This window comes from Calonectris borealis, chromosome 2 (genome assembly GCF_964195595.1).
Source record: "Calonectris borealis chromosome 2, bCalBor7.hap1.2, whole genome shotgun sequence".
NCBI lineage: Eukaryota > Metazoa > Chordata > Aves > Procellariiformes > Procellariidae > Calonectris > Calonectris borealis.
In genome coordinates, this window is record NC_134313.1 from 112,449,414 (window position 1) to 112,464,383 (window position 14,970).

Sequence of the window (14,970 nt, forward strand, 5' to 3'; positions counted from 1 at the left end):
TTCCCGCCTTCTCCCGAGCTATCCTTAGCTCACCCCTGCACCACTTCTTGGGGCTAAGAGACTGCAAGGAAGGGCACCCATCTTCTCCCCCATCTCTCCCTGAAGACTTGAGTTAGCACTACAGAAGCTCTTGCTGGCTTTGGCTGCATCTGATTTTTTCATGAGTCACCTTCCTCTCTGCAAGTCAGGGATAAACCCACGAGCAGAGACACAGGTAGGAGCTGGGCTGAAGCACATGTGGTCTTCTCAGTTGTCTCAAAGCAGCCCAGGAGCTCCTCACTAGGATCCTGGAAATTGTCCAGCCCTGGAAATTGTCCAGCATCCCCCCAGATACCTCACTGGGGATACTGGCAACTTCAGCACAAAAAAGATACTCTGGGAAGCAAGAGAAAGCAAAAACGGCCCAAATTCATGGAGAAGCAACACGTGTTCCCTCCTCCATCATCTGCTCTGCCTACGCATTGCACGCCGTCATAAGGATGCCACCAACAGCTAGCACAGGTTCATCAAGAGCCAAGACAACTTACAGTCAGAGCAGTTTTACACCTTCACCATACCTGCACAGCAGGTCACACCATGCTACGGGGCAAAGGGAACAGGAGCTGACGTGTCTCATCAGAGCGGCACAGGGGCCCCAGAGCTGGGGAGTCTCAGTGCAAACATGCACACATCAGGTGCCAAGTATTTCACCCTGTGCCACAGCCTGGCACCCACAGTTTCCAGCCCTTAATCGCTGTGGATGGCTATCACGGAAATAAATGCATATTTGCAAGCTATTCTTAGTGTTCACCGGAGAGGCGATTACCAAATTACCCGGTTACATAATCTCTTTTATATAATCAAATCACTACGATGCTCTTCTCCTTATGCAACACGGAGGGCGACTGCAGCCGGCTGAAGTAGCTCCTTCCCCAAGGAGAGCTGCACCGGCAGCACCATGGGCGGATGTGCTGGCTACCGCAGGTGCACGGATGAGCAACAGCAAGTGCTGACTCAAGGCGACTGAGCTTTTTAGAAACAGCAATATATAAACACCTGCCTTGGGCCTGGGGAAGACGCAAGCATCCCTGCCCGCGCTGCTCCAGAAGATGCATGGTGCAGAGATCACCTGCACCTCAAGCTGGTCAAGATGCCAAAGTCAAAGGCGCCCAGCGCCCTCCGGGCAGCCTGACCCAGCCTTCGCTAGAAGCAAGCGGGATGTCTCCATTGACTTTTAACGGGCTTTGGATGGGGCCCAGGATTAGGGCTTTAATAAAAATAGGAGGTCAAGATTACTACAGAATCAAAACAAGCTTAATCCAAATGCTCCTGGCTTTGCGCCATAGCCGTGCCCGTGGTTTCCATGCACAGGGAAAGCTGCAACCAAAACGGGTTCCCGCAGGGCACCTCATGACAGGCGTGCACACGCAGGGAGCTGGCAGCGTGGGTCAGCACAGCCACTCTGGCAAGTTTCACCCACTGGAAGATTTTGGGCATATCCCAATGCATCTCCTAGAGCATTTTCAGGATCTTATCTGATGCCTTCTAGGAACACTGCGGATATCTACACAGACAATTGCCAGCTACGGGGTGTAACGAGACCCAATTTACTAACGTTCACCCAGTGCTTTAATAAGCCAGCATCAGAAGTGAGAAGCACAATTTAAGTCCTGGATTTCAGAAAATACAACCTCTGAGATCTGCAGATCACCTGCGAATCCTGGGACACTTTTCCATTACCACACTGCGAGTTCGGCATTAAGCTCAGCTAGCTGCACACTGCTGCCATGAAGGGAAAAACCCAAAACTGTGAAGCCCCTCAACAACAAGGCATTAACACTGCTAAAAAACCAAGTCCTAGTTCTGTAAATACCAAAGGAATGGGAGACAGAACCAAATAACTGTTTTGATCTCCATTCATCTTTTCCGAATGACACTCACATCTAAAGGCATCTGCCTCAGCTTTTTCTCAGGGTTACGCAACTGGCAGTATTTGGCCATTATTTGGCTGCTGCCTAGTTTCCCTAGAAATACAGGTCATCCCAAGGAATACGCAGGCAAACCCCCAGCCTTAGCATGGCACGATATGCTTTATGCAGGGACACACATGCACGAGAGATTGCTATCGTCTCAGCTATAGAAAAAAAAAAAATGAAGCAGCTTAATGTTATCTTACACTATCTCAAACTATGGGATGACCCAGTTCTGAAGAGGTTTAGCCCCATCCTGTACGCTATTATTACTTCTGTATGACAGCTGGGAGATGCGAGTTGCCTTAGTCAAAAAGCAGATCATAGTTTTGCTGGTCCCTCACGCAGAACCCCACAGACACATGTTAGTGCCTGTTGTGACAGCACTGCTGACAGCTCAGGACCGGCAGGCGTCCTCAGCACAATTGCTGCTCAAACCATTAAAATTAGTGATTCTTGTTAGGGATATTTCTTTGGGTTAGACAAGACAGCACTCAAGATAGGAGCAGCTCATGTCAGCCTTAAGAAGAAAAGCAAACCATGCAAAAGTAGATTTAAGACTTCTCACACAGTCCTCCTCCCCACACCTTTTTTTTTTTTTTTTTTAGGCTAGAAAACTGGCTGACCATTTGAAAGCAGCATTTTCAGAGAGGAAGGTTTCCTCCTCCTTTTTGGACTGAAATCCTGCCAAACTTAATGGCATTTGAACAAATGAAGGTGGACTTTTACACCCGCTACCCTTCCTGTACTGGGTTGAACCCGCTGCTCCAAATGTGGTGGGGAAGTAGGGCCCTGAGCTGGAAATTGGCACTGTAAGAGAGCCAGCAGTGAATTCCTGGCTCTCACTTACACGAGTATTGAGATAATTATCTGTAGCGATGAGCAATACATTTTTCCCCCAAGGAGCAGAAATGAAAGAAAACACTCGCTTGACTCATCCTTGCCTGGTTCTTGCACCAAGAGCTGAAGCATGCTTACAGTCGCCCGCCACAGCGAGAAGCGCCTGCACCGACTTTCCGCATTTCCAGAGATATCGTGGGGAAAGCAGAAAGGAATTTGCCATGTTAACAGGTTTTCTATCCACTTCAGTGGAGAGATTTAATAAAATTGGGAGAAACGAAACACTGAGTTACGCCTGGGCAATTCCCGAGGTAGAGACGGCTACACTGTCTCTTATCATACCGTCATGCCCAAGTAGGAGTCACTGTGTAGTACAAGCACTTTAATGTCAATCTGTGGTGTTGACACTAAAGGGACTGTACTAAAAGCGGCGTGGTATAAACAACTAAACTTCTCTGGTTAAGCAAGGCGTGTCTCCTGTCCAGAAAGGGAAAAGTACAGACTCAGGCCGGGACACACAAGAGAATTTCATTGGCCTGCCTTTGTCCATCAGGTGTGCAAAAAGACACAACTGTGCCAGCAAGAAAACAAGTTTGCAGCAACTTAAAACAAGCCTGCCTTTGCTACTGCAGACACTGGCATTTGTTTTGTTTTTTTTTTTTTTTTTTTTTTTTGCTAGTCTACGTTCCCTGACAGAACTCCTAATTTCTTGAAGACTAAACCTTCTAGATCACAGTCACACTACCAGCTCTTAACCCCATGGTAGCACACGTCTGTCACTGCAATTACACTGCTGCCAACACCGAGCTAAGCAGAGTAGGTCTACAAAAGCACCACCCTCCCTTGGGCGGCAGTGCCGTTGAGCCCCAAGAAGATGATGAACATGTGCCACAAAATACTCCTCTCCCATTAAGTGTAAGGCTCTTGAAACATGTGCTGCCCATGGTCTTTGGTCTGCCATCAATAAGACCCCTGCCACCCTCCCACATGCTCACGTTCCTCTCGTATTAATTTCATTTCAGCGTTCTCCAGTTCTTCCTCCTCTGAGGGAGGATCCAAACCAACTGGAATGCATGTAACTAGAAAGGCATAAAAATACATTAAACGTACTGCCTGAACTTAGTGTATTGGAAAGACAGATTTGTACAGGTACGGGCTGCATACTTGGAGTCTATGACCCTCACCTCTAATTCCACTAGCGCAAGACCTGAGAAGGAAGGATCCACTCTCAAAACTATTGCCAGCTATTTAGTTGCCTGATGCCCACCAACATCAGAGGTGGGAGACCAAGCCAACTGGCACGCCATCGTTCCTACTCTGGCAGGAAAGGAACAAGCTGCTTACGGAGGGCTCAAGTGCAGCCAGGGCTGGAGTCAGGGCACGCTCCCACTGCTCTGCTTCAGCACCCTCCAAAAATGGCCGCTTTCCACTGTCATTGAACTTTGAACCTAAGGCACGGATCACTTCATGGTCACTTCCAATGAAAGGGATGCAGCCAAGGTGGGTTTTTTTTTCCAGACCTTCAAATGAGAGACACAGAGGGAATGGCGCACTGGAGGACTGCTGGGTTCACAGTTACCCACCAGCTGGACTTGAGGACGATGGTCCCTCCCATGCCGCAGCTGATGGTGGACCTTCCCTGGGGGTACGGTCTTCAGCCACAACCCTCTCCCACCCGGGATGGGAAAGGCCGGGGAGGTCATTAACTCCAGGTTGAGAACTTCTGCTCCGACAGACACTTGGCAAGCGATATGGGAAAACAACAGGACACCATCTGGAGAAGTTAGTCTTGTCTAACAGTGTCTTTCAGGGGAAAACAAGAAACAGATTTGGCTAGTTTTCCCTTCTAGCGTTGCATGGAAAAGGTCTGTAGGATTTTCTTTGTAACAAATGCAGTATTGTCTGTCCTGTAACTCCCATTAGGTGACATCTAACTTACTGAAACAACAAGTGTGCAACCAAAATGGGCAGTCCCGCTCCAACCCACACATTCCCTCTCCTCCCTTGCAGCAAGTTTCATGATGCTACCACTGCACAAACCTCTGCTGAACTATGGAAAACTATTCCCTCTCAATTTTTTCCCTATCCTCTTTTTGGTGGCTTAGTCTTCCATAGCATCAGTGGGTTGATCTGATTCCTCCACAGCCACATGGTCACTAGACCTGTGGGAGCACACAGCCAGCAGGACGAGGGGTTAGGGACCACCCTTGCCAGCAACAGCCCACCCCTGCATTGGATCAGACACAGGTTAGAAACCACTTCTTGCTAATTCCTTTCCTTCTAAAAATCTACCAGACTAAAAGCTGAGTCATTGAGAAAGAGGAAGAGATTTTCAGTTGAGTTATTTAAAACACGGGTTAAGTTAACACCTATTTAGCGTGAAGCCGAAGACACACTTGAGAAGACAGACATTTTTAACTCAGCAGTGAAAACTTTTCCACTTAATATGTGAGAAACCTGTCAAGACACATTGTTCTTAAAAAGAAAAAAAAAAAAAAAAGAAAAAAAAAAAGAAAAAAGAAAGCATTCAACAAACCCAGACTCCCCTCTCATCTTCCCTTGAAATACCAGGCATGGTATTTCATCTCATGTATTACCTTACTGATGTCAGGAAAGTGATAATATCCACTATTTAAGACCTTATCTTTCCCTTGCCTTGGAAGTGCTGTTTTACGCCCACAATCCCAGGCTGTGTCCCTAGCCTTCAGACAGACCTAAGATTCGTTGCCCAAAAGGCACTATTCAAGCAAAGAAAAAAAAGATAGTTTTAGAAAGGCTTTGCCTCTTGCTAGTCAGAAGAAAGTTTGTATTTGCCATAATAAACCCTAACAGGATTTCAACAAAGCCTTCACCAAAACACAAAAACTGTGGAAACAGCTGCATTGCTGAAGATACAAAGCAATGCAGCATGTTGAAAAATTAGGCTTAAAAATTCAAAAATGCTACCTTTCTGTAATTTTTTTTTTATTTATATGGATTTTACTTTATATCACAACAGATTTGAAGTACGTCGGTAGCCACCTTGTCTCAGCAAGAAATAAAAAATTTTAATTTTAAATTCTGTGGCATAAGCTCGGGCATTAATCTATTCCTGCCTGCAAACTCAGCCTACACAGATGAGCAGAGCAAACCTGTATGTGGGCACGCTCATTCCAGTTTTCCTAAGCCTCCTCCTAGTGGAGTAAACCAAAACAAATTTGCATTAAACCAAAGAGAGTTTCCATTGAAACTTATTTTTTATCACTTACTTTAGCTAAATTCATTTTCAAAGAGCAGCTGAAGTCTAAAGGCTTGCTCTGGTCAAGTTTAACACATCCTTCCAGACACCAGCATTAGCTGAGTGGGAAGTACCGAGATAAAAGAGAGTCAGAGGACTTCCCTTTTTATAGAGAAAGCATAACGGAAGGTGCTAAACATTTTTGACTGCTGTAAAAAATATAAACAGGTTTTATAGATGTTTTTTCTGATGGAAAAAAACCAAAAAACCCACAAGCCCAAAAAAACCCACCGCATAGCTATTCGCACCTCCCCTTAGAGGATGCAAATGGCACTCAGCCACCGTTCCCTTCCCGCCGCAAACACGAACCCGTCTCCTCCTCAGCAGGAGCAAAATGAGAAAAGTGTGCAAGCTCAGTCCTCCTGCCTGGAAATCACAGCCCATCTCACTGCTGTCAAGAGGCAGGGAAGAGTTGCCAGCACCAGTTGGATCCCCAAACTATAAATCATAAGTAAGCTCTTTCCTGACTTCGCTCAGCAATGCAATAGCTGCTTTCTAACTGGCGGGAAGAAGATAAGAAAAAACACACCAAAAATTGTTTAAGCTGCTAAGCCCCTACATAACTTAAACTAACAAGCAGGAGAGGGTTAGTGGACACATCTGCACTAACGACAACCTTGCAGAATTTTTGGGATAGACTTTCCCCCATCGGTTTGGACAGGATTATTCCTCCCACCACCCACTGACAAAATGCCCACAAGAGTTAGAACATCAATAGCACAGTATCAGTGGGCTTCCACGGAGAGGGACACCATAGAGGCAACAACCCCGGTTGTTGTGCATGCACAATCGTACATTCAAGGGTACATGCATTCCTGTAATTTGTACATAAAGAAAACCCCGACAGTTAATGGATAGAAAAAAGTATCAGAAAATGGAAGGGGGTTGGGGGGGCCCCCCATAATCCTCACAACTTCTTGAACTCTACCTATGCCTACTATGATCAAAATGTTGCCCATCTTAATGTGGTTAAAAAAAAAAAAAAAACAAAAACAAAAAACAACCAAACACACAACCCTCTTCAGGTTTGAAGAGATTTTAGGGCAGAGATTTTAGGTTTATCTTATTTGCTAAAATCTGTCCTGTTGAAGTCCACTTACAAAAATAATACTAAATACAGCAGTTACCCAAGTGGGAAGCAGCTAGCCAACTTTGCTTTTATTTAAATAAATCTTGCATGACAGACTGTCGGGAGTGTTTGAATTTTATTTCGAGATAACACATTTTGCTGTTCATATGACATGTCCATTCTTTCGTTCTTTTAAAAAAGGCACTTGACTCTTTTTGTAGTATCTTTCATCTGTCAAATTAACAAGAGGAGGACTATACTGATTGCTTTTTTCCAACCATCCAATTGTCAGTATTTCTATCAGCATCCACATTGTAACTTCTAGTGATGAGAAACTGAGTCTTTAGAAATATCAATGCCAGTATTTCCAAAAGTGATGATCTAAATTTTGTATAGCCATGTGGAAACCTTCGTGGTGGGATTCTCGCCCACATCTCACACCACCTACAGTGACTACCACAGGCCTCAGCTTACTTTAATACAGAGCATTAAAAAGCTTGACTTAAATATTCAGGCAGTTGCATTAGCTCCTAGGTTCCTCTGGACAAACCATATGGGCCAACCAGAAGCTTAGGCACCTACACTTGAATTCAACTGTTTTGACAGTTGAAGCTATCCAGCAACCTACTCGGCAGCAGTAACAACAGAACACCTTCTTTATTACCGCTGCAGCACAGACGGGGTCCTCTACTGGGCTTAAACAGCTCTGCTCACCCTCCCCGACCTTGAGTTGAGCCTCTCCATCCTTGAGTTGAGCTTCAGCCACCCAGCTCTCCTCCACCCAGCACTTCTGCAGCTTGTGGGAGAGAAAGCAAGCACTCAGTCTGAGAAGTGAGCCACACCAAGATACTCTGGTGCCCTCATTCAGGCTGAAAATAAGCTTGCTTCATCATCAAGGGGATGGGAGGGTTGCTTGTTTAGTTTTATTTTTTCCCCATCCCAAAGACAGCTATTCATTAAAGTCACATTTAAGCTAGGACGGCCAAAGCCCTTGGGATGTCTGATGAAATAAAAGCAGAAAATCTTGATATATATACCACAAACAGATATCACTTTAAGGATCTGCCCAGGGAAGTGGCTGAGTCACCATCCCTGGAAATATTTAAAAGACGTGTAGATGAGGTGCTTAGGGATATGGTTTAGTGAGCATGGTGGTGTTGGGTTGACGGTTGGACTCTATGATCTTAGAGGTCTTTTCCAACCTTAATGGTTCTATGATTCTATGATCTTCTCAAAGTTTTCCATAAAATTGAGAGCCATCTACTCATACAAAACTGAGACAAAACGCAGTCCTGTCAGTGGAACCACAAGATGTGCTGGCGAGCAAGACCACTGGCTATTCGTGAATGTTGAAATCACATACCCCAGTACTATGGGTCTACCAGACATCCAGGCTCCTGGTGAAAAAGAGTGTTTCAGGCAACTGCGGTTAATAACACACTGCTACCTCCAAGGAGCCAAATTAATTTGGAAACGACAGATGGATGAAAATTCAAGTGTGTTCATTTCTTCCGGCAAGAACCAAAATTACCTGTCAAGTTATCCACCTTAAAAGTTCCTCATTTTAGCTTGTGTGTTAAACTGTTCAATGATGACTAAGTTGTGAGCAAAACTCATGGCATCTTTGGCTTTTCTCCCTCAACAGCAAGGTCTTCTCAGAGCAGAGTTTCCTGGGTCCTGGGGTTAGAGATTTTTCTTCCATAGGAGGAAAATAAAGAAAGCCTTTGTGGTTACAGTGGAAAACCCTTGTCAAACAAGAAAAGTCAGAATTAATCCCCCTCTCCTACCACCACAGCGCTCTGGGCATTTCTGTAATTAGTGTATCTCAAGCTCTTCTAGAGAAAGGACCGTCATCCTAGCATTGAGAGCCACCGATTTCTTACATGTAAATCCTGCTTCGGTAGTGATGCCTCAGCGCCTTCCCCTGCCCTTCAGTCCCTCTTTTACATCTTCTGCCTTTACATCAGGAACAGCAAACCCTCGCTTCCCCACGGGAGCACACCACAGTCAGTTACTGACTAGGCTTCAACCTGAAAGCCACAAAGAAGCATTCCCCGCATCCAAACTCACACCCACCTTGAATTTGACGTATGTTTACTTATGAAGGAGTTTATATTCCTTTCATTCATATAACCAGAAATACTTTTTCAAATGCACACGGATAGAAAATACATTAACGTCTTGCAACAAGTATTTTGGGTAATTTAAGCAAGGAGAACTTTAAACATCAGTAAAATACTGCAAATTGTCTGAAGGCCTGAATGGCTTTCCCCCCCATCATTACCTGGGTAACAGTCGAAGCCTTTTGCAAAATGCTGAATAAAAAATACATTCCTCAACTCACACTGTGTTAAATATTAACTAAGATCATGTCAAAGCTGCAAATAGATTTTAAAAAATTGTAACAATGCTATTTCAGATAATAGCCAGTATGGAAGTTAGTGCAGAAGACAGCAAAAGTTTCAAATACCAAAAACCTTCTAAACAACCAGCTGTCTCCGATTCAGTTATTTAAACCCCCAGCATTTTGTTTCTGGGCTTTTTTTCCCCAGAGAATACAACTTAAAACAATTTGTAATACTTCCTATTTACATAGCATCTCATTTAAAAAGGTATGCTAAGCACTTCCAAAAAAGAAAAAAAAATTCCACAAAACCAGATGGCAAAACAAACATTCTACATTAAAAGAAAAAGGAAAAAACCCCACAATTAAAACCAGTATAAAAGCTTAAATAACAGCAACATGAGCTACATCCAAAGAGGATTTATGCAAATTACTTTTTTCAGGCACGCAGGATCTTTTTCAGCGGAATAGAGTTAAGAGAGCAGAGACATCTAATCAAATAGATCCTGGAGGGGCAAAGCCTTTCACACTCTCAGATGAACAAACTCCCTCCGGGAAATGCCGGTGCCCGTTTCACTCAATCAACATTTTGCTATTCGTGCCTTCTGAAGAGTTTCTGCAGAGTCAAGGAGCAATCGCGGGCCAGACTCTGGGCCAGGTTTACAGCCGGGGTAATGAGACACAGCCCAATTAACTTGAAAAGAGTTACATTTATTTACATTAAATGGTGATTTTGATCTGAGTGTTTTAATGGGATGATGCTGATGACGTAGTGGGCAACATACCAGAAATTGTTCATCTACGTAGGTGGCATAAACATGTAGTAAACATAATTTTCATGAATTATATCCATTACTGAAAACAATAATTACACAGCCAGCACTCTGGTTTCCATGTATGGGTTTGGTGGTATGTTGTTTTTTTAAAAAAAAATTCATTTTCTGTCTAAACTGCTCCATCACAGAGGCAACACAGCTCTCCAGCCCTCCGACACCTTCAGCCAGACTGCCTCTGGGCTTTATAAACGTAAAGAAAAGACGTACCTAAGCCAAGCCCATGGGCGTTTCTGAAGTCACCCCAGCACGCTGCCACCGCACGTCTTGGCGATGACTCGAGTGCGGTGGCAAACCCGCCGCCGGGAGCCGCACATGGCAGCATGCCCGCCGTGAACCTGTCCCAGGGTGGTTACCAATGCCCCCCAGCCTGCCCGCAACCCAAGCCCAAAGTTAAACCAAAGACCATGAGACAGCTCACCACCAGAAAACATCTATGGATCTGCGGCTAAAAAAGGAGCCGGTTTCCCATCCCCATGACATAACTGCCTGGCACAAATCCCCCTTCCAACTAACGTAAGCTGCTAATTTTTTTTTGTTTGTTTGTTTGTCGTAACTACTAAAGCTGTGCCACCGAGGCTTTCCCAGAAGTTTAACCACGCTGCTCGGTGCCGCCACGGCTCCTCCTCAGCTGATGCCACCACACCTCTACCTCGCAACGTACTTTTTGTCCATGAAAGGATAAGTAAAATAAAAATAAAAGATGCCCCTTCCATTTAACCCTTACTGAAAGGCACACGTTTCACGTCCCCTGGAGAGCCAGCCAGCCCGTTAGGAAAAGACAGCTTCCAACAGCTTGTGCCCCTGCCTACAGGTCCCGTGTTACTCTGCTCCAGCACACCACAGATAATCTTTTTCTGGTCCCGGAATAAAACATTAAAAAGAAAGCAAGCCAGGTCGCTGCTAACACCCGGCAGCCTCCTACGGCGGCAGAGCCGGGCTTTGCCCAGCCCGGCCCCGCACCGCCGCTCCCACGCACTCCTGACCGCGCACTGCCCGGGAGCCAAGCCCGCCCCGGCAAGGACACTAACCCCGAAATAAATACTGTAACATCACCTCCCGCATCCCACCCCGGCTGGGTGCGGGCTGCCGCCTTCCCCTCCGCCGGCCGCGCAGCTCCAGGTCGCGACTGATGGCAGACCCCCCCCGCCCGCGCAGCTCCAGGTCGCGACTGATGGCAGACCCCCCCCGCCGCCCCGCCGGGGTGAGCCAGCCGCCCCGGGGCTGCCGGAGCCGCCGCAGGCAGGCAGAGCGGCGCTCCCCCCCCGGCCCACCTCACCTCCCACAGCAGCGAGAGCAGCAGCGCGACCCCGGGCTGGAAGCGGTTCATCTCTCTTCCTCCTCCTCTTCCTCCTCCTCCTCCTCCCGCGGCGGCGGCGGGCTCGCCGCTGCCGGCTCAGGCGCGCACGGGCGCTGTCAGCGGCGCCATCCCCGGCGGCGGGGGAGCTCCGGGGGCGGCGGGGAGGACACGGACACAGGCACGGAGAGGCAGCGAGCAGGGCGGGGTGACAGGCAGCCCGGGGGAAGGGGCGGCGAGAAGCCCGCGCCGGGGGCAGAGGGACGAGGCGGGGTAAAGTGGCGGAGGCGGGGAAGCCCCACAGCAGGGCGAGGGCGGGCTGACCCGCCGATCCCCTCAGCGGCGGCGGCGGCCGGAGCCGAGCGGGCAGCGCCGCTGAGAGGCGAGGCGAAACGAAGGGCAGCGCGCTGCTCGGGCGGGCGGCACAAAGAGGCCGGGCGCCGCCGCGGCTGAGGGCGGGGAGAGGAGTCGGCCCGCCCCGGCACCGCCCCGCGCCGCTGCCTGGCCGGGAGGAGGCGGTGGCGGCAAGGGCGGGGGGCGGGCTAAGCACCCCCTTCCCCTGTCTCGAGGGGCGAGTAACGGCCTCCGTGTCGGCCCCGCGCGGCGCCCGTGATGGGGACGCCCCGCTCCGCGGGAGAGCGATCGCCCCGCCGGCCGCGCTGACCTGCCCTGGCCCCACAGACCGGCGGCCTGCGCCGGGAGGGGTTGTGCGGGGTCCCCGGGGGGAGGTGACCAGCCGGTCGGGGGAGAAGGAGCGGGCCCATGTGAGCCTCGTGAAGTTCAACAAGGCCAAGCGCAGGTGCAGGGAGATGATTCTCCCCTTCTGCTCCACTCGTGAGACCCCGTCTGAGTGCTGCGTCCAGCTCTGGGGCCCCCAGCACAAGGCTGACGTGGACCTGTTAGAGCAGGTCCAGAGGAGGGCCAAGAAAATGGGCAGAAGGCTGGACACCTCTCCTGTGAAGAAAGGCTGAGAGAGTTGGGGTTGTTCAGCCTGGAGGAGAGAAGGCTCCAGGGAGACCTTATTGCGGCCTTTTAATACTTAAAGGGGGCTTATAAGAAAGATGGAGAAAGATTTTTTACCTGTAGTGACAGGACAAGGGCCAATGGTTTTAAACTGAAAGAGGGTAGATTTAGATTGGACATAAGGAAGAAATTTTTTACAATGAGGGTGGTGAGACACTGGACCAGGTTGCCCAGAGAAGCTGTGGATGCCCCATCCCTGGAAACATTTAAGGTCATGTTGGTCGGGACTTTGAGCAACCTGATCTAGTGAAAGATGTCCCTGCCCATGGCAGGGGGGTTGGACAGGGTGATCTTTGAAGGTCCCTTCCAAACCAAACTATTCTGTGGTTTTGTGATTCTGTGACAGCGCTCCCTCTGTCAGCCTCGTGGGTGAGAACAGGAGCTGCATGGTCGGGCTTAGCCCCCCCTGCCTACAGGGTGCACCTTTGGCACTTCAAAGGAGAGGCTGTGCTCCCGCCCTGGTCCTTCATTTCCTCAGCGAGCTTAGTAACAGCCCTGGGTCATCTTCTTATAAAGGTCTCAGGACTGGCCTTAGACCAGAGTGGAAGTGCTCGCCAACTCCAGCAGTGACCCCCGTGACAGGTGGCTGATGTAGTTATGCCCTGGGTGTTTCCTTCACTGCCACCTTGTCCTGGTGCTTTGAGCCTCCTTTTCCAAGCCCTTTCCACTCTTACCACAGCTGGACACAGCACTGTGTTCAGTGGGAGGGAGGCACAGCTGTTCTTTAAGTTTAGGAGGGACCAGAGTTTACCGAGGTCTCCTGCCCTTGCTTTATAGGAGAGCTAGCTACTTAGTCCTCAGGAGAATATAAAAATAGATGAGGGGGGCAACTCTCTTACCTTCTCCTGTTTCCCTCTGAATGACAGACCTTTCCCAGGAGCATTTCTGAAGGAGGTGTACCCTCCCACCGTCCTTTTGTGGGCTGCCTATTTAAAAAAGATTAGCACATCCTTGCAACGCACAGCTCTTCCCTGTTGTCACAGTCTTCAAGGAAGAAACTTGCCATTTCCTGATGCCAAGTTGCCCAGCAAAATGTCATCAAGTGGTTATTATTTCCATACAGTGAACTTTGGGGGACCTTCCAGCTGGCACCGTTGATCATATGTCCTCTCAGGCCCAGGTCATATGCTCTATGTAAGAAGTGACTGTAAACTCTAACAAATTCCCACACGCTGTGTGACATTGTGTACTCAGAGGTAGCCTGTACAAGTCCTTCCTGAATGACCACTGATTTTGATACCTCTTTTTGTCTCTATTTGATGCCAACCAATCTGAAGCTGTGAAGTGCATTTTTCAGATGAACGCTCACATCTCTAACTGAATTTGCTAGAAGCTGCCTAAGGAGATGTCACGGCCATCACTTTGTCCAACAGTGAAGACTGAATGAGGCAACTATACACACAAGTCTCTATATATAGTCTGAGTTGAAAAGTCACACTTTCTTACATCTGGGGTATGGAGAAAGACACATTGTACACTGGTGTCATCCAAGATAGATCAGCTCATGTTGTCTCAACACACAAAGTCAGGAATCCCTTCAAAAAGGCTCCAATTCATAGAAGTTTGAAAAAGACAGTTTTCAGAGCCTGACGTATGGCTTTAACACTAAACTCCCTTCCCATTCCTAATTTCTGTGTGGCACGACCTAGGAGACAGTGTTTTGGAGGCACACTGAGACACAATTACCCTTCGTGGATCATTTTTAGGGACGCCAAATGAATCTGAATGTCAGTGCTGTGTTTCCTGGCAGGGGTGCTCTGGCAGCCCAGGGATGGGCAGAAACCCTGATAGCACAAATTCTGGGAGGACCGAGAAAGGACTAAGGCATAAAGAAAAGGTAGGAGAAGAATCTGGAGTCTTGCAGCCTAAGACACTACCACCTTGAAGGCCAATGCTGCCTGTGCTTTCAGCTGATGGCCCACTATCAAGAGTGGGCCTAGGCAAGAGCCAGCTATCAGATACATTTCAGTTAATTATTAACACATACATCAATACTAGATTGAGAACGAAGAAAGCATTAGATTTTTTTTTTGTCAAAAATAGAAGGCTTCAGCTGCGGCAAGAAAGGAAAAAAAAAAAGATTAATGCTCTTTTTTTCCATGGGCAGAATAGCAAGAGTGAGATGAAGACAGTGGGCTGGAGGAAGAGGAAGCTGCACAGCCTGGAAGCATATGCTTCCAAGTGCATGGTTTATTATCCAGCCTAGATAGGGGTATGGATATCCTATGCCATAAAATTCTTTCCAGGCCAAGAGATAAGCTGAAAAAGGAAAGCCAGCTCCTGACCTGGGAATAAACAGTTTCGGATTTCATTTCAGTCATATCTCGGCTCCCTTATG

General features: G+C 47.9%; 1 protein-coding gene across 1 annotated transcript in view; it reads right to left on the reverse strand.

Annotated features, from left to right (window-relative positions):
• Positions 1 to 12,030, reverse strand: part of VOPP1 (VOPP1 WW domain binding protein) — a 68,626-nt gene extending 56,596 nt beyond the window's left edge. The window contains exon 1 of the mRNA XM_075142935.1: positions 11,592 to 12,030. Within this exon, the coding sequence (XP_074999036.1) occupies positions 11,592 to 11,642 (51 nt within the window). The 5' untranslated portion in view covers positions 11,643 to 12,030. The remainder of the gene's footprint in view (positions 1 to 11,591) is intronic.
• Positions 12,031 to 14,970: the final 2,940 nt, after the last annotated feature.